General features: G+C 41.1%; 1 protein-coding gene across 2 annotated transcripts in view; it reads left to right on the top strand.

Moving 5' to 3' along the window:
* ABCD3 (ATP binding cassette subfamily D member 3) overlaps positions 1–23,779 on the top strand; it is an 86,595-nt gene that overhangs the window by 48,060 nt on the left and 14,756 nt on the right. For both annotated transcript variants that reach the window (XM_033916940.1, XM_033916941.1), the window contains 13 exons: positions 931–987; positions 2,023–2,165; positions 3,972–4,041; positions 5,889–5,958; positions 6,099–6,196; positions 6,275–6,366; positions 10,857–10,948; positions 11,038–11,116; positions 11,214–11,277; positions 18,481–18,558; positions 18,647–18,712; positions 19,218–19,307; positions 20,920–21,039. In XM_033916940.1, coding sequence (XP_033772831.1) covers positions 931–987; positions 2,023–2,165; positions 3,972–4,041; positions 5,889–5,958; positions 6,099–6,196; positions 6,275–6,366; positions 10,857–10,948; positions 11,038–11,116; positions 11,214–11,277; positions 18,481–18,558; positions 18,647–18,712; positions 19,218–19,307; positions 20,920–21,039 — 1,119 coding nt within the window. The remainder of the gene's footprint in view (positions 1–930; positions 988–2,022; positions 2,166–3,971; positions 4,042–5,888; positions 5,959–6,098; positions 6,197–6,274; positions 6,367–10,856; positions 10,949–11,037; positions 11,117–11,213; positions 11,278–18,480; positions 18,559–18,646; positions 18,713–19,217; positions 19,308–20,919; positions 21,040–23,779) is intronic.

The raw sequence follows: 23,779 nt of genomic DNA, 5'->3' as shown, positions 1-23,779 counted from the left end.
ACTGCGGCAGCAGCAGCTATTCCACGGTTTTATAAAAGGGGCCCTAAACATTTTGAGACTTACTTTATTGTCTGTAATTTGTAATGAAGTTCCTTGGTTTAGAATACTCCTAAAATACATGATGAAATTGAAGAAGTTTCATCCCTGGCTCTCCTCAGTTTTTGTTTGATTTCTGCCTTCTATGAGATAGAATTTGCTCTGCAGTTTCTACTTGGAGAATGAAGTCTCAGATTGCTTGGGTTAGTACTTCCCTTCAGGTTTCATGCGATCAGTGATAAATATTTCCAGCTCTTTTTTTTTTTTCCATGTTCAAATTAACATGTTCACAAATGCCCTTAAATTTGTATTAAATAATATGCAGTTGTACTTCTGAGGTTTTAGTAAGGGTGGTATGGATGGTGTGATCCGTGGATTTTACATTGATGTCAAATTCATTGCCAAAAAATTAGAAGTTTCTTCTGGGGGAATTCTACATAAAAATAGGTAGAAGTCTGCATTCTATGGGAAAAGTCTGCATAAACAATATAATCACTTTCTCTAGTAATAACGTGTATTGCATTTTAAATTCTTAATCACAGATGCAGAATCCCCATATTTTAAGTTCAACTAACTTGCTTTCTCCTCTGGCTTGCTCGACTTTATCACCTTTTCTCTCTCGCCTCCTAAGCTCAATCCTCATCACTTTCCATCTGAATCTCCTCCCTGGTTTGATCATCAGCTCCTGCTCTCCCCCATTCTTTATTCTCTCTTTCCCACATATTCTTCATTGTGCAGTTGAGCAGAATTCCCCCAGAAGTAATGATTTTGTAAGTGAGATAAGCTTTACTCTGCCCAGACTGTTTTAGAAGGCCAGTTAGATCTTCATCTATACTACTTCTATCTGCTTCAATCTAATTTCTGTGTATTAATTCTATTAACTTTCTTTTGCAGCCATTTTTGGACATACTTTTATATATTTTCAAGCTAACAAATGCAATAGGAGCACAGGTAAATATTTAAACCTATATAAGATAAATAGTTAATCTGTTTAATAATAATTACATAGCAATTTGTATTATAATTACTCTTGTTCCTTGCAAGCTAGGTGGATCTTCTGATTTTGGAAAATTATTTCTTTTCTGATAGCTTTCATTTTAACTTTCCACTAGCAGCCAAAGATTGTGTTCTAATTAGAGAATGACATGGGGACAAATTTGTCCCAGTCCCTGCGGGATCTCAGTAATTTGACTACTTTTTGTAAAAAAGGTATACATTGATGCATTATAACTGGCTCTTTTGGTACAGAGATTGTGGAAATGAACTAGACTCGGGCAATAATTTTTACAGTAGTTGAAAAACCTGTGGTTGTGAAGCCTTGTAGTGAGTTTAATGTTTTGCTTAAGTAGCTATAGAATAAGGGAGCTTTTTATGGGAGAGAAAATAAATTTAGTGGCGTTTTTGGTGCAGATTAAAAACTTCTTTAGGGTGAATTTAACATCTGTGCCAGACAGGTAGACACATGTGATCACAGAATGTTTAGAATCATTTCAGAGACTTTGGGGGAAAAAAATTAACAATATTACTAAATTGTGTGATTGTGATTTCAGGTTATGGTCATCAGATGGATAATGTGATTTATTTATAATCCCAAACTGAAAAGAATTATTGTAGCTTGTATGCAAATTAGCAAATTTGTCCCTGTCCCCACGGGATCTATCTCCAATCCCATCCTGTCCCCATGAGTTCTGCCCCTGTCCCTGCAAACTCTGCCCTCATCTGCACAAGCCTCAAACACTTTAAAATCATAAGTGTTCAAGGTTGTTCAGATGAGGGCAGAGCCTGCAGGAATCGGACAGGACAAGGACACAGCTCGCAGGGACAGAATAGGGATGGAAATAGATAGATCCTGTAGGGATGGAGTCAAATGTGTCCCTATGTCATTTTCTAATTGCAAATCATTCCTTGTTTTTGTTTAAAAGGAGAAATGCTTTTTCATTTTATTGATAGAATTCATTTAAATCTATTAGCCTTTATTATTTGTAGGGCCCAGCTAGCATGATGGCCTACTTGGTTGTTTCTGGCCTTTTTCTTACACGCCTGAGGAGACCTATTGGTAAGATGACCATTGCAGAGCAAAGATATGAAGGAGAGTACAGATATGTCAATTCTCGACTCATCACAAACAGGTATTATTTGAAAGAACTGAAAAATATAAGATTTGCTTTCAGTTTGGCAGTACCGCTACTAGGAAATGTCAGTTTCAAGTTTCAAGTTTAATAAAATTTGATGGTTCGCCTATTAAATCTAAGCGAATTACATAATAAAAAGAATAATAGTATAAAACAGTAAAACAAGTTATTTTACATTAACAATTTTCAAAGGGCTATGACAAATTGACAATACAGACGAACTAAGAAACATTAGGAAAGGACATTAGGGAATAAAAGTTACAAATTGTTGTTTCCTCAAGGGAAGAAAGGGGTATGATATGGGTAGGACCAAACGATAAGGTTGGGGAAAATGTGTGAGGAAATATTAATTGTTTAGCTGTACGCGGAAAAGTTGTTCTAAAGGTTAAATGAAGATTTGAAGAGATATGTTTTTAGATTAGTTTTAAATAAGTTAAGATCTTTGATGTTTCTGATATATAGGGGGAGGGTATTCCCACTGAAAGCCCATGGCTTATGCTAAGTTTGTGTGAATCCCTAAGTGAACTGAACCTCTGAGAACAACATTGATTTGAGTTCAGCATAATAAAAGAATGACTATGATAAGTGCAAAGGTTTGCACATCCTTTCAGACTTTGTTACTTTGTGATGTCTCATAGATTCCAAATGCTCACACATTTTTCCTCAAGATGTATCTTCTTCCACTTAGGTGATCATGGACTATGGACTAGATTCACTATACTTACCTTAGCGATCCGATCCACAGCCAATCCGTGGCCGAGTCTTCCCGGGCGATCAATTCACCAACCCTCCTCATGCAAATGGGGGCGATCAGAGGCACACCTCACAGTGATTGAACGGATCGCTGCTGAGCGATCCAGACGCATGCGCAGACCATCTTCTTTGCCTGTAGATGGTCTGCACATGCGCTTGCTGTCTGTAGCTTTTGCTTTTCGCGAGCCTGTGTTTTTAACCCACGGGGTTAAAGCGGGGCTGCACTCCGGCGTGTTCTGGAACAGAACACACCTTTGTGCAGCCCTGCTTTAAACCCGCAGGTTAAAGCCATGGGCTCGCATTGCAGGGAAGGGTTACAGAGAGCAGGAGAGTTGGGGTGGCAGAGAGCAGGAGAGAATAGTTTCCAGAACAAAACTGCAGCGCAAAGTGGATTTAGAAAAAGAAAGCTTCTACCAGCAACATCAGGAAGCAAATGAGCCATGAATGTGCAGGACAGTCGGAAAGGATGTGAGCTGGTCCCCAGCAGTTTCTTCTTGTTTGATTGGCCAGCCCAGTCAGTATTCCTGAACAAGTTTAGTGAATTGAGGCCATTCCTATTTTGCATGCCGTTTGCCCTCATTTGCATGCGCAGATCGGATCAGGAGGAAGGTTAGTGAATCAGGGCGGGGTCGCAAACAGATCCGGACACGATTGGTAAGCTTAGTGAATCTCGCCCTATGATGTTTGCAAAGCTAGCAGTTAATTCTGCTAGAAATCAGGAGAAACATTTGCTGTTTTCGCAGCAACAGATGGCCATCTAAAGAGTTACATTATATGCTGTATGTATACTGTGGTCACAATATCACTTTCACCAGGGTGAGAGAAAGAAACAGACGGAAACCTCCAAGTTGATATTTCACCAAATGACCTATTCAGTATAGGACATAGCTAAAGGAATAAACTGTAGGGGTGTCAGTAATACATGGATTCATTGTTATATGTGCTGGCATGAGATAACTTATCTTTATTTTGCTGTCAATCTATTCCTGGAATGGCATATTATATGGGATTAGAAACATATTCTTGGGTTTTTTTGGTCTGTTTTTACAGTGAAGAAATAGCATTTTATAATGGAAATAAGAGGGAGAAACAGACTATTCATACAGCGTTTCACAAACTGGTAAGCTAACATAAAATAATTTTAAATGCTTCACATTCAATTTTAAATGCTTCACATTATCATGTTTTGAAGGAATCTTGCTCATTATAGTAAGTTTAAATTAGTGGAGTATACAACTGGAGGAGTGAATATATGTTAATAATCTTTTTCAAGTTTAGAATATTTCCAGTCAGAACGCTAAATTTTTAACCCCCTCTTTTACAAAACTGCATAAGAGGTTTTTAGCGCTGGCTGGTGTGCTGAATGCTCTGCATTGCTCCGACACTCATAGGAACTCTATGAGCGTTGGAGCAGTGCAGAGCATTCAGCTCGCCGGCCAGTGCTGAAAACCTCTTGTGTGGTTTTGTAAAAGGGGGGTAAATTAGAAAACAATTTTCCTTTTTAAATCTCTTTATTGAAAATTTTATATCAACAATAAAACCAATAAGATTAGAAGAACAATAGTATAATGTTTGATAATCATACAGTGAAAAAGTACAAAAGAAATAGACATGAAGGGTCATGCCCTCTAACATGTCCATAAGAGAGTGTACTCAAAAACCATTCAGCAAGGTCGTACAATGGGATTTCTTTAACATTTTAACATATCTGTAAAATAGAAAGGAAAGCATGCTTTAGAAGGAACTTATATTATGTCTGTACTGAATGGAAGTTTATTAAAGGAAAGTGCTAGAATGTATTTTCATACTGCTGTAATGAAAACTGCTTTGTACACACATGGTATAACATAGCTCATTATTATTTTTTATGTTAAATTATAGACTGCCTAGGTGGCTTGCAACTTGACTGGCAGACTAATGAATTCTTGTGATAAATAAATTCTTGTGTTTGGTTTGGCCATGAATATAAATAAATTCTTGTATTTGGTTTGGCCATGAATATGAATAAAATGAAACGTATCTTTCTGCATCACTTCCATTGTATGCAAACATACCTTGGAAGTGACACAGAAGAGGAAAGGCCCTGCTGGGGCTGGCCAGAAGCTGCCTGTTTACCGGTGCTTCCTTTTCTCGCTGGCTGCTGCTACAGTGTTGGGTGAGGGAGGGAGGAGGGTTGTCAGGACCAGCTCTTCTGCTTCGGGAATGGAGGGAGGAGGTGAAGGAGGGTTGTCAGGACCAGCTCTGCTGCTTCAGGAATGGAGGGAGGGGGTTTCCGGGCTGGCTCTACTGCTTTGGGAACGGAGGGAGGGAGATTGGTGGCTGCCGCAATTCTTCAGGAGCTGGAGAGAGAGAGAGAGGGAGGGAAATTGGTGGCTGCTGCGATGCTTCGGGAGCTGGAGGGAGATTGATGGCTGCCACAATGCTTCAGTAGCTGGAGGGAGGGAGATTTGTGGCTGCTGATGTTTCGGGGGCTGGAGGGGGAGGGACTGAGAGGAGGTTATTGGGTTAGAAGCACCAGTTTGGATGTTGTCTTAGGAGTGTGGGAGACCATTTTGTTGTTGTTGTTGCTGACAATGTTTTTGCCAGTTGGTTGAGAGTACTAGTTATTTGAATACCGGTTAACTGAGATTCTACTGTATTTAGTATTGGGTTATACAGCATAAGTATCCAGACAAACCCTGTAGCTGAAATTTCTCCCCTGCTTGGTGGCCAAATTTGGCTAAGACAGAGGTGAAGGTATTGTGGTGCGTAGTATCAGTTTGATCAATGAACATCAATATTCTGCACTGGATGGCTAAAACAGTTTAGGTAACAAAAATAAACAGGCCAAAGGTTAACCAAATTTTGTTTGAATAGCCAGATACTTTCACATGGATATGACTGGCACCAGTTTACTTGTTCTTGCATTGCTACCAAATATAGACACCATGGTGTAGTCTGAGCTTTTTTCCTTTTTGATTTCACCAGGCAGAGCACTTGCATAACTTTATCCTATTTCGGTTTTCCATGGGCTTTGTCGACAGCATCATTGCCAAATGTAAGTTGTACAGAATTCACTGATGAATAAAAGTACCCTGGGAAGCATTACTATAAGATGTAAAAAAATAAATTAATAACATTTTTTGAAGATTTTTAATTCTAAAACATTTTTGTATTTTTAAAATCTTAACATTTCAGACCTTGCCACTGTGGTTGGCTATTTGGTGGTTAGTCGTCCTTTTCTGGCCTTGGATCATCCTCGCCATCTGAAAAGTTCACATGCAGAACTGTTAGAGGTGAGTGATGCAGAGATCAGTTCTTGTTTTCAGATTTCTTAGATTATCTAGTCTAATTGCTATGTCCCTAAATTTAAGGACTACTACCAGAGTGGAAGGATGTTGCTGAGAATGTCGCAGGCCCTGGGCAGAATAGTTTTGGCAGGTCGAGAAATGACCAGACTTGCAGGGTAAGCTAGATAACTACTATTTAGAACTTTGTTTCTTCAATTATTTCATCTGGTTCTTTTTTGTCTTATCCCTTGCTTTTTTTCAATTTCTTATGTGTTTGGCATTAACTTCTCAAATATGTTGCTGGCTTTGAAGATGGAAAATTGTTTGAAGGGGATAATGTCAGTTCTGTATTCTGGGTATCAAGGCAGCATGGATTAGACGTTAAATCAAATCTATTTGTCATGATTTAATCACTAGACCAAAAAGTTCTAGTTAATGATCATTTCCTAGTAATAGTGATATCTTATTGTTTTGATACCACCTCAAATGTTTAAACTTATGAGCCAGGTACTTAGATTCCCTCTCCAACGGGCCTGCCATAGCTCTTTTTAGGGCCTATATTAAGACTGTTCCCACTCTGTCTATGGAAAAAGAAATATATTAGTCAGGCCCTTAATGTAACACTGCACAGTGCCAGCAGAAACCAGTGGCCTCTCTCCACCCCTCACCCTCCATGTTGTTAGCAGCATGTACTTACCAGTCAGTCTCCCTTTTTTTTCTAACTCTTCTGCATGCTGCTTTTGCCCATTCTGTCTCTCTCCCTACTTTGTCTCATTCCTTTATACCAAAGAAACCAATCGCCCATCTTCCAAGCATCACCTTTTATCTCTCAGCTTCCAAGCACCCCCATCAGACAGCAGGTTTAAGTTATAGTCGGACCACTGTCTAATACAGGGGTGCCCACACTTTTTGGGCTTGCGAGCTACTTTTAAAATGACCAAGTCAAAATGATCTACCAACAATAAAATTTAAAAAAAACACAAAGCACACTGTACACTGAGAAAATGTTAATTATCATTCTATTCCGGATTTTTTTTCAAAGAGGTCAAGGCAGATGACTCTATGCACTGTCACCTCAGTAACAACCATACAAAAATATACAAATATACCCCCCTCCCTTTTTACTAAACCACAATAGCAGTTTTTAGCGCAGGGAACTGCGCTGAATGCCCAGCGCTGCTCTCGATCTTCATAGGCTCCCTGCACTAAAAACCGCTATTGTGGTTTAGTAAAAGGGGGGCCATAGTGCAAAATATAGACAGCAGATATAAATTCAGACACATTTTGATCACTAAATTAAAAATAAAATCATTTTTCCTACCTTTGTTGTCTGGTGATTTCATGAGTCTCTGGTTGCACTTTCTTCTTCTGACTGTGCATCTAATCTTTCTTCCCTTCTTTCAGCCTGTATGCTTTCTCTCCTTCAGACCTCATTCCCTCCCCCAACTTTTTCTTCCTCTCTCCCTGCCCTTTCTTTCTCCCTGCTTCCTTTTTTTTCTTTCTTCATGCCCCCTTTCTTTTTTTTCTGTTTCCCTTCTTTCCTTCTGTCTCCCTGCCTGCCCCATTTCTTTCTTTCTCCATGCCCTCCACCAAGCCACTGCTGCCACCATCAGGGAACAGGCCCCCAGCCACCACCGCCATCGGGTAACAGGCCTAAAGCCGCCACCGCCTCAAGCTCTCCCTGCTTCCCTGGGTCGGGCCGACCAGCATTCCTCTCCCCGACGTCAATTCTGCCGTCAGAGAGGAAGTACTGGCCCAGCCAGGCAGCGATTGGCTGGCCTGAACTTCCTCTCTGACAGCAGAATTGACGTTGGGGAGAGGAAGGCTGATCGGCCCGGTAGATCGCCAAGGCAAAGTGAGTCTATTGCAGAGCCTGGGATGGGCTCCGCAATCGACTCACTTTGCCTTGGCGATCTACCGGTCGATCACGATCGACCTATTGGGCACCTCTGATCTAATACATCCTTTGATTTAAGACACACAGTACACTGATGCTAGAGCAAGTCTCATGGTCTCAAATTTGGTAAGATTTGCCCTAGATGTTCTGTACTGTGAAAGCTAATGAGAGTTGTAATGGAAGCAAAGTACATACAGCCTTTGGTTTGGCGCTGGCTGTAGCAGTATTGTCAGAGAAATTAATTTTTAGATGAGTTATGCAATAAAGGCAGTAACTTAGGCCTTATTGCATGGGCCAAAATAATTAGGCCTTATTGCTTGGGCCAAAATAATTAGCTGCATACACAGATTATTTTATCTATTACTTAGCACTGGAGACACTAGATTCCTGGTCTAAATTACATTTTTCTTGTTAAAGTATACTGTATAGTTTTACAGTGCTGTTATTACCATAAATGTAGCCTAGCTTAATACATACATGGGTTTACATATATTTGGTTCACTGTCCCATGAAAAAGGAATGCTTGTTACTGCTGCTAGTCTTTGCACTAGATAAAATGGCAACTAGGATAATATGAGGAAAATGGTTAAAAAGAAGTGAAAAGGATCAGTGGCAAAGGTTAGGATTGTAAACCAGGTGTGGATGTTATTTAAAAATACCATTGTGGAAGCCCAGACCAGATGTAATTTTTGTATTTACAAAAGTGGAAAGAAGAGAAAACGAGAGCCAGCATGGTTAAAAGGTGAAGTGAAAGAGGCTATTAGAGCCAAAAAACATTGTTTAAATGGAAAAAGGATCCAAATGAAGAAAATAAGAAGAAACATAAGCACTAGCAAGTTAGCTAAAAAAGAATATAAAGAGAAACTTGCCAAAGAGGCGAAAGCTCTTAGTAACAATTTTTCTAGGTACACCAGAAACAGAAAACTTATGAGACCTGTGGGATCGACCGTTGGATTATCAAAGAGCAAAAGGGGCGCTCAGGGAGGATAAGGCCATAGCAGAGAGACCGAATGAATTCTTTGCTTCAGTCTTTATGGCAGAAGATGTAAGAGATCTACCTGAACTGGAAATGGTTGATTATGCAGAGGAACTGAAAGAAATCTTTGTAAACCTGGAAGACGTACTAAGCCAAATTGACAAGTTAAAGAGTGATAAGTCACCTGGACTGGATAGTATACTCAAACAGGTTGCAGATCACTAACTGCAGATCAGCAATTTCATGTCACTAAAATTGTCTGTAGTACCTGAAGATTGGAGGGTGGCCAATGTTACCCTTATTTTAAAAAAGGTTCCAGGGGAGATCTAGAAAATTAGACCGGTGAGCCTGATGTCGGTGCCAGTCAAAATAAAAAATAAAATTGTAGAACACGTAGACAAACATGATTTAATGGGACAGAGTCAGTATGGGCTCAGCCAAGAAAGATCTTGCCTCACTAATTTGCTTGACTTCTTTGAAGGTGTGAATAAACATGTGGATAAAGTGAGCCGGTTGATATAGTGTATCTAGAATTCTATGAGTGTCGGAGCTTTTACCGCTGCATCCTGCGATAAAAGGCTTGATAAAAAGGGTGGTAAATTTGGTAGTCAATAAAGTGCCTCTCTGTTATTTATTTGTGCCAAATGAAAACAACTATCCCCTGGATGTTTTCAACATATATATTAATGGCTTCACTTAAAATATCAAAAACATCAATAGTACAGTGTGTAACAAGTTAGACTACAGTACAGATAATGCATAATTAACCATGGGTCCTTGTAGCAATCAGATATTTATAAACACATATTCCACAGTTATCCCAGCATCACTCAAATGCTTGAATGAGGCATCATATACTTAAGCCCTTCCTTTGCTATTTAGGTATCATCCTCACTCAACATATAAAACATAGACAGTCTTAACACCACCAAAAATTTGATTGTCCCTACCAAATCTATAATTGGACAAGCATAACATTGACATTTGATTTATGTTTTAACCAGTGAAATCAAATAGGGTCTTAAATTTACTATTTCTTTAGAAGCGAGGATATAGGTGATGCAAGTAAGTACCAAAACCAATGCCATTACCATTGTTTAAAGATTTGTCGGAGAGCTGAAATATGAGTAAACCCGAAAGGCACAACAAACAAAGGATCCAACAAAACTGCAGTAAAATACCGAGTCGAAAGGCAAAAACAGGACAACAGCGTAGGAGCTCTCACAGTTTGTTCAGTTGGTCACCGCTGATTCCAGTTGTTATCCATCAGGTTTCCTGCATAGGACCCCTGAGGAAGGAGTGTTTCTTTGAAACCCGGACCATGTCGGGTCCGGGTTCATCAATCCATTTGAATATAAACTGTTTTATGACTATATTTATCTTTTTATGATTGTTCATTAAAGACTTGGTATCTTGTACATCACCTCTGCAGTTTTTGCCTTTGTCTTTCGATATGAGGAAACCCTACATACTGCTTCTTTTCCATCTTGTTTTCAATGTCTTGCATGACAAGTTGGGTGTCGGACACAATCCTCCAGAAAATCCGGTTGTGGTTCAGATGTGATATGAATGCACTGGAGAGGGGACCGAGGCCGTAGACCCCAACCACCAGTTTCTAGGTTCCAAGTTAATTTAGAAAAAATTGTGCTGTTTATTTTGACATAGATCTCTTTTTGGGAAAACAAAAATACTGGCAGTTCATTGTCCTATGTCGTTTAAGACCTCTCCACGTAACAACAGATTAGAACTTTGTCCACAGTCTTATAATGAACAAAACTTTGTTTTAATTGCAGTTTCACAGCTCGGATAACAGAGTTAATGCAGGTACTTAAGGATCTGAATTCTGGAAAATATGAACGCACTATGGTTTCTCAACAGGACAAAGGTAACTTTTATTTCCATGAACTCATTACATATCACTCAGGACCTCATAGATATAATCACCATTTCCTTACACTTGCTTTTGCTCTAAAGTTTTAGATGCAGAAAAAATAGAAATGGCTCCCTTGGTAGCTGGCAGTGGAAAAATTATCATCACTGACAATATTATCAAGTATGTGGAGAAAATGTCACTATTGTGGTGTTAATTTAATTTACAAAGCCACCTGTTTACTATTAGTTGAAATATACATTTCTATATTTCCATGCAGATTTAATCATGTTCCTTTGGTAACACCTAATGGAGATGTCTTGATTCGTGACCTAAATTTTGAGGTATGGAAGGATATTATGCCTTAAACTGTTTTTTCTTTCATACAGCCTGTACTAAAAGTATTCTGTTCTGGTGTCAGTAAATTGTGATCATGAAGACTTCTCCCATCTGAGAACCTGAGACAATGACAGTTCCTGGTTTGAGCTTAGCTGGGTGGTGATGTTATACTGCATAGAGAATCCCACCTAACTCTTGCTTTACTTTCCACAGTGGCTGGAGAGCGCATGTCTCATTCCTCAAAATCTTTAGGTTAATGGGATGAAATGGGGGAAATTTCAGCAGAAAGAAAGCTGGCAGCTATTGATTTTGTTTTTAAAAACTGCTAAAACCACTAGAACTCAAGTCGGTAGTTTACTGTGCTGAAATTCAGCAAATCTAAAGATACAACTTTAGCAGCAGTGAATTAATTTCCAGTTTCTTCACTGAGAGCTTATCTTTGAGGAAGGAAAGCTAAGAGTGTAATGTAAAAAACATACTGTGCTAGTGACTTTTTAAATCGTTGTCTACCATATATTATATCTCAAGAATTGCCCAAAACCTTTCCTGTATAGAGCACAGCTAGTCAAATTTTCAGGCCATTTACAGTAAATATACATAAGTTATTCAGAGTTTTTCTGGAGGGATAGCCTCTTATTTTCAGATTCTGGCCTTTTCTTTCTAGGAGGAAGGGAGGGATGAGACAAGGCATAGGGGACAGGTACTGTACTTCCTTATTCAGCCCCTCTTCTGCCATTGCTCCTGGCCTACCTTTCCAGCCTTTCCCCCAGCTCCATAATTACATGCCCTTTTAGTCTACAAATATATATTTGGACACTTTGGAGATTTGGTATATTCAGTGCCGGTATTCTGAGAACCTGATTGGTGTTACTAGGATAGGTTGAGGAAATGCAGGTCTTTTTTTTTTTTTTTCCAAGGCATGGAAGAAAAAAATCACTTTTCCAAAAGCTACTGCTGCTCCAAATTTGCTTCTTATCTGTAATCAGTTGAAATGGGCGAATATTGCCTTGTGTCTCAAGAATGAAATCCCAAACCCACACAGATTCTAAGGGATCCTCTGGCCAGATAAGATCAAAAGATGTGGTAGGATCTTCTCAACCAATTAATACCTCTCTTCCTTTGTCTGTCCTAAAACTAGTGGCCATTAAAGAACTACCATATATATTCGAATATAGGCCAAAATTTTTGGGTTAAAAATGGCCTAAAAATTGGAGTCTCGTCCTATATTCGGGTCATAACCCAGTGACCACCCGACCCCCTCCCGGACTTGCTGCAGGCCTCTGTCGACCTGGAGGGATCCCTCCTGTCCCGGCCGATTCTAACAATTTTTTTACCCCCCCCCCCCCGTGTACCTTTTTAGGTATCCCTGGTAGTACAGCGGTGTATGGGCAGGAGCGAGCTTTCCATGCTCCTGCCCCACACTGAGCCTCTCCCTCAGATCTCATGCCAAGTGGCCGGCACGCAGGAACAAGCTTTTCTAACTCCCACCCGGCCCTGCGCTGCTCCCTGAATGGCTGCCCCACGAGAACTGGCGGTAGCCATTCAGGGAGTGGTGCAGGGCTGGGCAGGAGCTCGAAAAGCTTGTTCTGTGTGCTGGGTGCACAGCTTGCCACTGGGTGCGAGGGATGCAAAAAAAGGTACGTGGAGGGGGTGGTGGTGTAAAAAAATTGTTAGAATCGGCTGATACAGGAGGGATCCCTCCTGTCCCGGCCTACCACTAGACCACCATAGGGAGAAGAGGGTACAGGTCAGGAAGGAGGGACAGGGTGCTGAGCCTGGCAGAGAGTGAGGGGGGCTGGGTTCAGAGACTGGCGGGGAGTGAGGGGGGCAGGGTTCAGAGCCTGGCAGGGAGGGGGCTGGCTTCATAGCCTGGTAGGGCAGGGAGGGAAAGGGGCTGAGTGTAGAGCCTGGTATGGAGGGAGGGAAGGAAGGGGGTTGGGTGCAGAACCTGGCAGGGAGGGGGCTGAGTGCAGAGCCTGGCAGGGGAGGGGGTGAGGGAGGGGACACTGGGTGTAGATCCTGGCAGAGCAAGGCACTTGAATATTAAGACCCCATCTTTTATTCGAGTCAACCATTTTCCCTCCTTTTTTGGGGGAGAATGGGGGGGTCAACTTATATTTGCGTATATACGGTAAACAAAATGTTTGTAAAAAGATGAAAAGAAGGCAGAATATACCTCTTAAGAGCTACAAATCTTCCAGAGATAGTGAAGAGGCAATTCCTTATCTCTAGGTCTGATACAGTTTGTACAGGGTGTGTTTGCACATTGTTCTATTTTTCCAGGAGCTTCAAACTGCTCAGCCTCAGGTATAGAAAATCTCAATCCGGGCAATTTTAAAAGAATTTTCTTTTACAGAACAAACTTTTATTTAAAGAAATATCTTTTATAAAATTGCCTTTGTGATGTATGGTTAAAGGAACATATACAATCTTCATGTATCATATTTTTACTCTCGACCTTAAGAGGCATTCCAGGGGAGGGTGTGGTTTTATAATTCATGATGATAAAAAAAGTGTGTGGGAGAGAGGGGGGTCAAGGACTACTGGCATACTTCAGCAAATGTATGTGCCAGTATTTGGTTGGGGTAATTCTTCAAGCAAAATTATCTCTGTACATTTTACTTGAAAATGGTTTAATGCAGGTGCATAACACTTGTAAACATGTACAGACTCTTATGCCTTCAGGCCTTTGATGGGACTTATTTTATAATATCAGTTTTCTGATTAAAAATGCTTTGATACAAAATCTTCAATTTTTGTAAGTGATAAAATGGATTCCTTAACAGACCCTTTGCTAGGCATTCAACAGAACAGGAGAAAACATTTGCCTTTACGTCATGTTATAGAAGAGATAGTTAAAGGACATTATTCCTAAACTACTATTTTAAAAGAGAAATTTTAAAAAGACATTTTCCGTTGAAAATGGTGATATGTAACAATTTAGTCATCAAAACTTCAATCTGCATTTTAAAAAAACTCTAGGGGCCAGATGCACTAAGAGGATTGGTAAGATCGTATGGGTCTGCAACAATCTGATTTTTTGGCTGATTCAGAAAGAGCTATTGATGCACTAAAAAGTTTGCATGCGGATATTCCTCATAATCCCTGACTCTGCCTTTCGATTGACTGCAGTTAGAGCGACTTTCACACATGTGCAGATTTGGCAAGGGAAACTCTGAAAGCAGCCTCCTGCTACTCAGCCGTTCAGGAAACCTTTTTTTTTTTTAAATGGGCATAGATGCTGTGCTTGATACACATGCACAATATCTGCCAATGCGACTCCCCCCGCAGTAGCGATATGGGAAGGCCCACTCCCAAGTCCCCCGCAAACATCTTCTACCTTTCTCCCCCCAAAAAAGGCAGGAGGAATGCCCACTACTTCCTGCCACTAATTTCCGCCACCCCGAACCCCCCCCAGTACATTTTTAGACAAATTGGATCAGGACGGAAGCTCAGTCCATCCTGCCCGTAGTCTCCCTGCTCTGAAATGATGGGCCTTTCCCTCCCTAGCGCACATGTGATGCACAGGGAGGGGCCTAAGGCCCTGATTGGCTCAGACACCTAATGCTCCACCCCTTGGGAAGGTCCTTAGGCGTCTGAGCAAATCGGAGCCTGAGGCTCCTCCCTCTGTATCCCATGATACAAGGGGGAGGAGTCAAGCCTTAGACTGCTCCCCCTTGTATCATGGGATACAGAGGAAGGAGCCTAAGGCCATGGTTGGCTCCAACACCTAAGGGGTGGGGCCTTGTGCGTCTGAGCCAAAGGAGGCCTTGGGCCTCTCTCTGTGCATCTCATGAAGTGCCAAGGAGAGAAACGTCCACCATTTTGGAGTGGCGGGCCTACAAGCAGGATGGACTGAGCTTCCATCCTGCTACAAAGTGTCTAAAAAGATACCAGGGGAGGGTGGTGGTGGTGGAGGGGGACGGCGGGGGACCTTTGGTGGTAGGAAGGAGTGGGCATCCCTTCTCAGTGGCGTACCTAGCATATGTGACACCCGGGGCCCATCATTTTTTGACACCCGCCCCATCTATATGAAAAATATGATATTTAGTAACAATCTACATATCGCACAACAAGAGTGTACCTAGGAAAAGGCAGCATCTTAAACACTGCAGTGAGCACTAGAACACCAACACATACATTGTAAAACTAAACAAACCAGATCCTGCACAGTCAATTGATCCAGTACAGTCGATGCTATCAGAAAGCCATGTCCCTTTCATACACACAGACAGATACACCCTTGCCCAATATGGAATAATCACAAACTAAAAATAGAAATATGTAGACAAAAGTTAAACTGAACTGCCAAGAAACCAGACTCTGCATACAATGCAACACCACAACACCACAAAAACAGTAATACATGTCCTCTAATACTGTGCAAAATATAAAGACAGTAGATGTAAATTTGAAAAACTGATACATAACAATCACCACTTTACAAATTAACAAATAAAAATAAAACAAATAATGAGAAATATGAAAATACCATTTTATTGGACTAATCCCCGTAAACTCGGTCCTCATCCCCACAAACCACCTGATTCCATCCACACAAGCCTTGAATTGTTTTATATTGAACTTATTATATTAAAGTATAAAAAGAAACAATATTCTGTACAATTGTCAATTTATAAATCAGCGTCTTCTCCCCACTCTATCTTCCCCATTTTCCTTCAGCGTCCTCAGCCCACTCTCTCTCCACTTTCCTTCAGCGCACGCACATAAAAACAAGCAAGTAATTTTATATCATTTTCATTCTATTCATTCATAGAAATTAAAGTCTAAATAATGCCAGTCACATCACAAAACATGATTTTACAAAAATAATTCCCTGCAGTCAAGCCTGCAAGGATTACTAGATGTCTTTCAGCAACTCCCCTTCCTCCCTCCCCGTTACCTTCGTGGCCAAGTCAAAATGATCTACCAACAATAAAATTTTAAAAACACAAAGCACATTTTACGCAGAGAAAATGTTAATTATCTTTATATTCCGCGGGTTTTCAAAGAGGTCAAGGCAGATGACTTTATGCAATGTCACCTCAGTAACAACTATACAAAAATAGACAAATATACCCCCTCCCTTTTTATTAAATCACGATAGCGTTTTTTAGTGCAGGGAGCTGTGCTGAATGTCCCACACTGCTCTCGACGCTCCGTGCGCTTAAAACTGCTATTGCAGTTTAGTAAAAGGGGCCCATAGTGCAAAATATAGACAGCATATATAAATTCTCAAAACGGACACATTTTGATCACTAAATTGAAAATAAAATCATTTTTCCTACCTTTGTTTGGTAATTTCATCAGTCTCTGGTTGCACTTTATTCTTCTTATTGTGCATCCAATATTTCTTCCCTTCTTTCAGCCTCCTGTATGCTTCCTCTCCTCCAGACTTCATTCCCTCCCCCAACTTTTTTTTTGTTTCATCCTGTCCTCTTCTTTCTTTCTCTCTCCATGCCCCCTTTCTTTCTGTATGTCTGTCTTTCTCTCTCTCTCCATGCCCCATTTCTTTCTTTCACCCTGTCCCCTTCTTTCTTTCTCTCTCCATGCCCCCTTTCTTTCTCTGTCTGTCTTTCTCTCTCTTTCCCCATGCCCCATTTTTTTTCTTTCTTTCACCCTTCCCCCTTTCTTTCTTTCTGGATCCCTGTCCCCACCCCTTGCTTTCTTTCTGGCTCCCTGGCTCCCCCCCTTTCTTTCTTTCTCCCTTCCGTCCCCCATGCCACCACTGCTACCACAACCATGCTGCCACCACCGCCGGAGAAAGGCTGCCACTGGCTATCGGAAACAGACAGGCGCCGAATTCGCCCTCCTTCTTTTCCCACGGGCTGACCAACTCTGACTGCCCGACGTCAATTTTAACGTCAGAGAGGACGTTCCGGGCCAGCCAGGCAGTGATTGGCTGGCCCAGAATGTCCTCTCCGACGTCAGAATTGACATCGGATGGCTAGAGTTGCTCGGCTCAGGGAAGAGAAGCAGCAGGGAGGGAGAATTCGGCGCCGGCTTCTTTCTGTTGACGGCAATGGCAGCCTTTCCACGGCGGCAGCCTCTTGCCCAGTAAGTGGCCAGCTGAACACCCCCTTGGGCCTTGCAGCCGGGGCGGACCGCCCCGCCCCCCCCCTTGGTACGCCACTGTCCCTCCTGCTTTTTTTTTTTTTCAGGGTATGGGATATTTGTGGGGACACGGGAGTGGGCCTTCCCATATCGCTACCGGGGGAGAGGGGATGTCACATTGGCAAGAGGGAGTGGACATCCCTCCTGCTAATTTTCTTTCGCAGTGGGGAGGATTCAGCATGGCAGGAGGAAGTGGATATTCCTCCTGCCGTTTTCACTAGCGCGGGGGGGATGCCTTTGTTGAGGAGGGTCTGCGGGGGCGGGTGCTTGTTTTTCTATTTTTTCTATATTGTGCACAGCATCTGCGCTCATTAAAAAAAAGGTTTGACAGGTAAGCGACTGGTCTTGACCAGTTGCTTTTTTGGATCGCTAAAAGCGACCACTTTTTTTTAGTGCATCCAGAAGCCATGTTAGAGTATCAATCGCTCTACTAGTTTACATAGCTTATTTGCATGGTCGGATCGGAGAAAACCAGGAGGTGAGCTGTTTTCTGCATCGGGTTAGCAAATGCAGTCATCGCTAAAGCTGTTTAAACAGGTTTAGCAAAGATCGCTGGCTTTAGTGCATCTGGGCCTAGGTCTTTTAAGGGAACAGGCTACCTGTGACTAAAGTTTGCAGACTGTCACAGTTATGACTGCCCTTCTGTCTCTCGACAGTCTACAAATGTCAGCCGCAAGAGGAAGCCCAAATTCCAAACAAGATTGGAATAAAAATATACAAGTATAACTTCCAATGAATAATTTCCTACCTGTCATTTTTGATAGTCATTTAAGCCAGTGGCTTTACATGTGTGAGTAATACATACGAGTGTAGTATGGAGTTCTGATACTAGACAGTTTGTTCTATCAAGAACTCATTTGTGTTACTGTCAAAACGGTGTGCAAATTTTCTATGGCCCAGATGTGATTGCCTTTTATTTTGCTTAGAGTACACCTGTGTTTAAACGTTGGCCAGAAATATAATTTTTTATTCATAATGATATTAGATATTAAATATCAGTATATTTTAGAATATGCTAATTGCTTATATAAAACTTATCTCTGGACATTAATTCTGTTGTGTCTGAGATAATGCTTTCTATAAATTCCTTTCAGGTGAAGTCTGGTGCAAATGTTCTGATTTGTGGTCCAAATGGATGTGGAAAGAGTTCCCTTTTTCGTATTCTTGGAGAGGTAAGCCTGTTGGATTGGAAATATTTACCAAAATGTTTGAATGACTAGCAAAAAACTGCCATGCATTATTAATGCTCCTCTTTTACAGTTGTGGCCCCTGTTTGGTGGAAGTCTAACTAAGCCCGAAAGAGGAAAGTTGTTCTATGTTCCTCAGGTAAATAAAGTAATGCCTACAGTGTTTTCTTTTCCTGACCATCATAAAATGCTTCTATATCTGAATTAAAAACAGTTTAAGTTTAAGTTTAAGTTTATTAATTTTGATATACCAACCATCAAGTTAATATCTGGCTGGTTAACAATATGTTTAAAAGAAAGAGAAATTATACAAAACTAAAAAAAAGAGGCATTGTGTATATACATATAACATCACAAGACGAACTAGATGGTGAGGATAAAAGGGAAGGGAGGGTGAAGTTACATGTTTGAGAAGAAATTGGAGATAGTAGGGTAAGGATAAAACATAATGGAAGGGGGCGCTTTAAAGAAAGCGATTATTTTTGGTAATTAGGGAAGATAGCTCTAAGTGAATGAGAAGGCATCGCGAAATAGAAACGTTTTTAAATCTGTTTTAAATTTATCGGGTCGTGATTCATCGCGACCCGATAAATCACGAAGGAAGAGACATCAGAATTCACCATGCACTTATAAATTTCCTCTAGAGACCTTATATGACCTTGGGCACGCTGCGGGACCAAGTGATTTATCCAGACACTCTAGAAGAACAGAAAAGGAAAGGAATATCTGATCAGGTACAAGTTGATTGGAATAGGGTATTAGTGGGTTAGCACAAGCGCATTAGGGATGCCTGGTATAATAATTTTTTTTTATTTTTATACTGCAATAACCTCTCAGTTCTATGCGGTTTACAATAATGAAAAGCTGGACAAAACAGCGATAGTGCAGCAATAACATTAAAATTCGAGATAACATTAGACGAATTTATCCAAAAGATAAGTTTTAACATTTTTCCTAAAAGTTTGGTAGGAATTGGAAGCCACAATCAAACCACTTAGGGCTCCTTTTATGAAGGCGCGTTAGGGCCTTAACATGCAGAATAGCGCGCGCTAGCCGCTACCGCCTCCTCTTCAGCAGGTGGTAGTTTTTCAGCTAGCGCACACTAATCCGGTGCGTACGCCAAAAACACTAGCGCATCTTCGTAAAAGAAGCCCTTAATGTTTTACTCCAGAGGAGAGAGAGGAAAAGTCTTTTTGTTTATTTTGTTTACACCACCGCGCCGGCGTGGGGTTGGAGAGTTGGAACCCTATGTAATGTTATATTGTAACACTGTGAATGTTAAACTGTAACCCGTTTTGAGTTCTCTGGGGAGGACGGGATATAAAACTAACTAACTAAATAAAATTCCTACAATTATTATTTATATTGGGGGGGGGGGGTTAGAAAAATGATCGGCCCTGGGTGTCACATACCCTAGGTACACCACTGACGTGGGTAACCGTTTACCTTCTTTATGACATATCTAGGCAATTACAAACAAGATAACAGTTAAGATAGCTGTACATTTCTTGGGGCATTACATTTTAGGGAACTGTATTTTTGGTAGAAATTTTGAACTGTATTCTTGGTTGTTAATTTGAGGAGGAAAAGATTACCAAAGGAGTGGAGGTTTTGGGAGAGGAATTTTACCAGAGAGTGGAGGAAAGAGGGGGAGAGTTAAGGTTTCTGGATAAATTTTTTGAATAACAAGTGTTTTGATTTCTTTTCGAAATGTTTTGAGGTCGCTCGTAGTTGTCAACAGGTTGGAGATGGAGTGGTCGATTTTTGTTGCTTGCGTTGCAAGGAGCGAAAATCGACCACTCCATCTCCAACCTATCACAAAAAAAGTTAGTAGTATCTAACAGCAGTGCCTATACATATCTTAGTCCAATTTCAGCCATTTTCCAAACAAAATAACTTCGGTTTTTCAGAATTACATTGAGTATGAATAGAAAACTGTGCTGAAAATAGTGTGTCCATTTGGGTTGCTAATCTTAGTTACACAGTGGTGAGATGATCCAGCTCTCAAATGAAGAAATCTCCAAGCCAATTTGGAGGATACTAGTTTTGTAAATGGATAATTGTCACATAGCTATGTACTTTTCATTTTTGTACAAAGATTTAAATCGGATGTTTTGTCTATATATTTAAAGATTTGCATTTTTAATATATAATAGGGGGAGGCTTCAGTTTGTGTTAATTTCTTATTTTTCACCTATTTCTGTTTTGATTTGCTGTCAAAATTTTATTTTATTTTTTTAAACCACTACATCATTTCTTTGTCGGTGATCATATAATGCGAGCTAACAAGCAAACCACACAGCTTTCTGACAACCATAGCTAAGGTTGCAATTTCTGTGCCTACAGGTGCTAAAGGAATACCTAGACAATGTACAGCTGGGCCAAATCCTGGATCGCGAAGGAGGCTGGGACATTGTTCAAGACTGGATGGATGTTCTCAGTGGAGGAGAAAAACAGAGGATGGCTGTATGTCTCAAAGTGAAATCGTAAACAGCAATGACAACAAAGCAAATTGTACTGCTTCTTAGCTTAAAGTTAGAAACTGTAAATTATATGTTGGTGACTGCAATTTAGTAAGGTTATGGCAGTCATCAATGGATGTATTTGCAAGATAAGATATTTTTTTTTGTTTTTCATGCATTGCTATGGGATAGTCTTGTATAAGAGTATCTATGTAAAAAAATTTCAACAAAGTACCTGCTTTATGCCTGTTTTATAAAGGGTTTACTCCTGATATCAACAAATTCCAAAGAGGAGAAAATTGATTCCATAGTGCAAAGAAAAATCCTCAAGTACTTAAAAGAACACACTATTATTAATGTGAATCTAAACATATACCCTCTTGAAATAATATTCATGAGGAAGATCATCAGTTAAAGGACTCATTAGCAGTGCTCACATTACACTTATACACCCATTAATCACCCTCAACAATCCTCCAGATGATACACACAAGTAAATATCATCATTAATTAAGGCTCCTCTAACCATGCCTCTCACCAACTGACCCTCTTGATTATCACCTATTCACTCTTTCCTTATACTTAGAAACTAATTTGGTCTAGTGGTAGAGCCACTACCTTAATACCCAAAGGTTAATGAACTTTTCAGAAAACAATTGAAAACTTATCTTTTTTCAAAATATCTTGTTGATTAGACCTTCACGGTCCCCTGCCTTTGTTATTATTTAATATTTTGTAAATCGCATTGAACTTTATGATTATGTGGTCTAGAAATTCAATTTTATGTTATGTTATGTTATCTTGCCTTCCCCTCTCCTACTCTGCTCTGTACTCTCCTACTCCTCCCTCATCTCACCACCGGGGACATCAATCCCAATCCTGGCCCTTCTAGTCAACTCTCACCCTACTCAGGCAGATCACAGCTCCTTCTCATGCGCCCTCTGGAATGCCTGCTCTATCTCCAACAAAATCGCTTATGTCTATGATATCTTTATCTCTCAATCTTTCCTTCTTGCACTAACTGAAACTTGGCTCTGCCCTGAAGACTCTGCTTCAGTCGCTGCCCTGTGTCATGGAGATTACAACTTCTCCCATACGCCTCGCTTAGCTGGCTGTGGAGGTGGAGTTGGGCTGTTACTCTCCCCCTCCTGTAGTTTTCAACCTCTTCTTCTACCTCAGTCTCACTGATTCTCATCCTTTGAGGTCCACTTATTCCATCTATTCACCCCTTGCCTTTCCAAATAGCAGTCATTTATCGACCTCCTGAGAAATCCCTTTCTTCCTTTCTCACTGACCTTGACTCTTGGTTCTCCATCTTTCTAGAATCTTCGTCGCCTTCCGCCATCCTTGATGATTTTCACATTCATGCTGAGAATACTACCAACTCCTACACCTCAAAGTTCCTTGCTCTCATATCCTCTTTCAACCTTCAGTTGTGCTCCAGCACCTCTATGCACCAGAAATGTCACTGCCTTGATCTTGTCCTCTTCTCTGACTGCTGTATTGCCAACTTCTCTACCTAAACTTTTCCCCATGACTCGTCACCCTGCCCCCCAGAAACAACTGATTCTCACCAATAATTGCAGGAATCTTCAGTCTGTTGACCTGTGTACTCTCTGCTATTGTCTCCCCCTCATCTCAAAACACTACACTACATAAATCTGTCAATGATACGCACTCTTCCTATAACACTGTTCTCTCCTCCTGGACACCCTCACTCTTCTTGTGTAAGGCACACCCTGTAAGGCACACCAAACCCCAGCCCTGGCTGACCTCCAAGATCCACCACTTACGTTCCTGTGCCTGGTTTGCGGAATGCCACTGGCTGAAATCCCGCGCCTACGTTGACTTCGTACGCTTCAAAGTCACGCTAACCTTCAAAGCTGCCCTGTCACTTGCAAAAGAAGATTATTACACCCATTTGACTAATTCTTTCAGATCCAACCCTTGCCGTCTCTTTGCCACACTCTTCTCTGTATCAAAGGTGCCCTTACCTCCGACTTCTTCGCTTTCTCCCAGACCACAGCTGATTACTTAATGATAAGGTCCACAAAATTAATCTCGAGTTTTCGACCAATCTGCCTCCGCCTCTCCCTCCTCCAGCCTGCTCTGACAACTCTCCATTGTCCCCTGCCTCCTTTTCCTCCTTCCCAGAAATTACTGAAGAAACTACACATCTTCTTTCCTCCAAACTCACCACCTGTTCCTCTGATCCCAGTCCCACATATCCACTGATCACCATTGCTCCTACTTTCATCCCCTCTATCTGCCATATCCTCAACCTATCACTCTCCACTGCGACTGTATCCGATGCTTTCAAACATGCCATAGTTACACCGCCCCTGAAAAAACTATCGCTGGACCCTATCTGCCCCTCCAATTATTGTCCCATCTCCCTTCTCTTCTTATCCAAACTGCTAGAGTCTCCAATGACCTGTTCCTTGCCAAATCCACAGGATTCTACTCCATCCTAATCCTTCTTGATCTGTCTGCAGTGTTTGACACAGTAGATCACCTCCTACTCATTGATACACTGTTTCACTTAGGTTTCAGGGCTGTTATTTCATGGTTTTCTTCCTATCATTCTCTTTGTATCTTTAGCGTAAGCTCTGGAGGATCCTCCTCCACTGACGTTCCGCTATCAGTCAGCGTACCTCAGGGATCTGTCCTGGGACCTCTTTTCTTCATCTGCACTTCTTCTCTCAGTGCTCTAATTTCCTCCCATGGGTTCCAGTACCACCTCT

This window comes from Geotrypetes seraphini, chromosome 12, assembly GCF_902459505.1.
Source record: "Geotrypetes seraphini chromosome 12, aGeoSer1.1, whole genome shotgun sequence".
NCBI lineage: Eukaryota > Metazoa > Chordata > Amphibia > Gymnophiona > Dermophiidae > Geotrypetes > Geotrypetes seraphini.
Note: the sequence above shows the minus strand (reverse complement) of the source record. Positions and strands in the feature narration are given on the sequence as shown.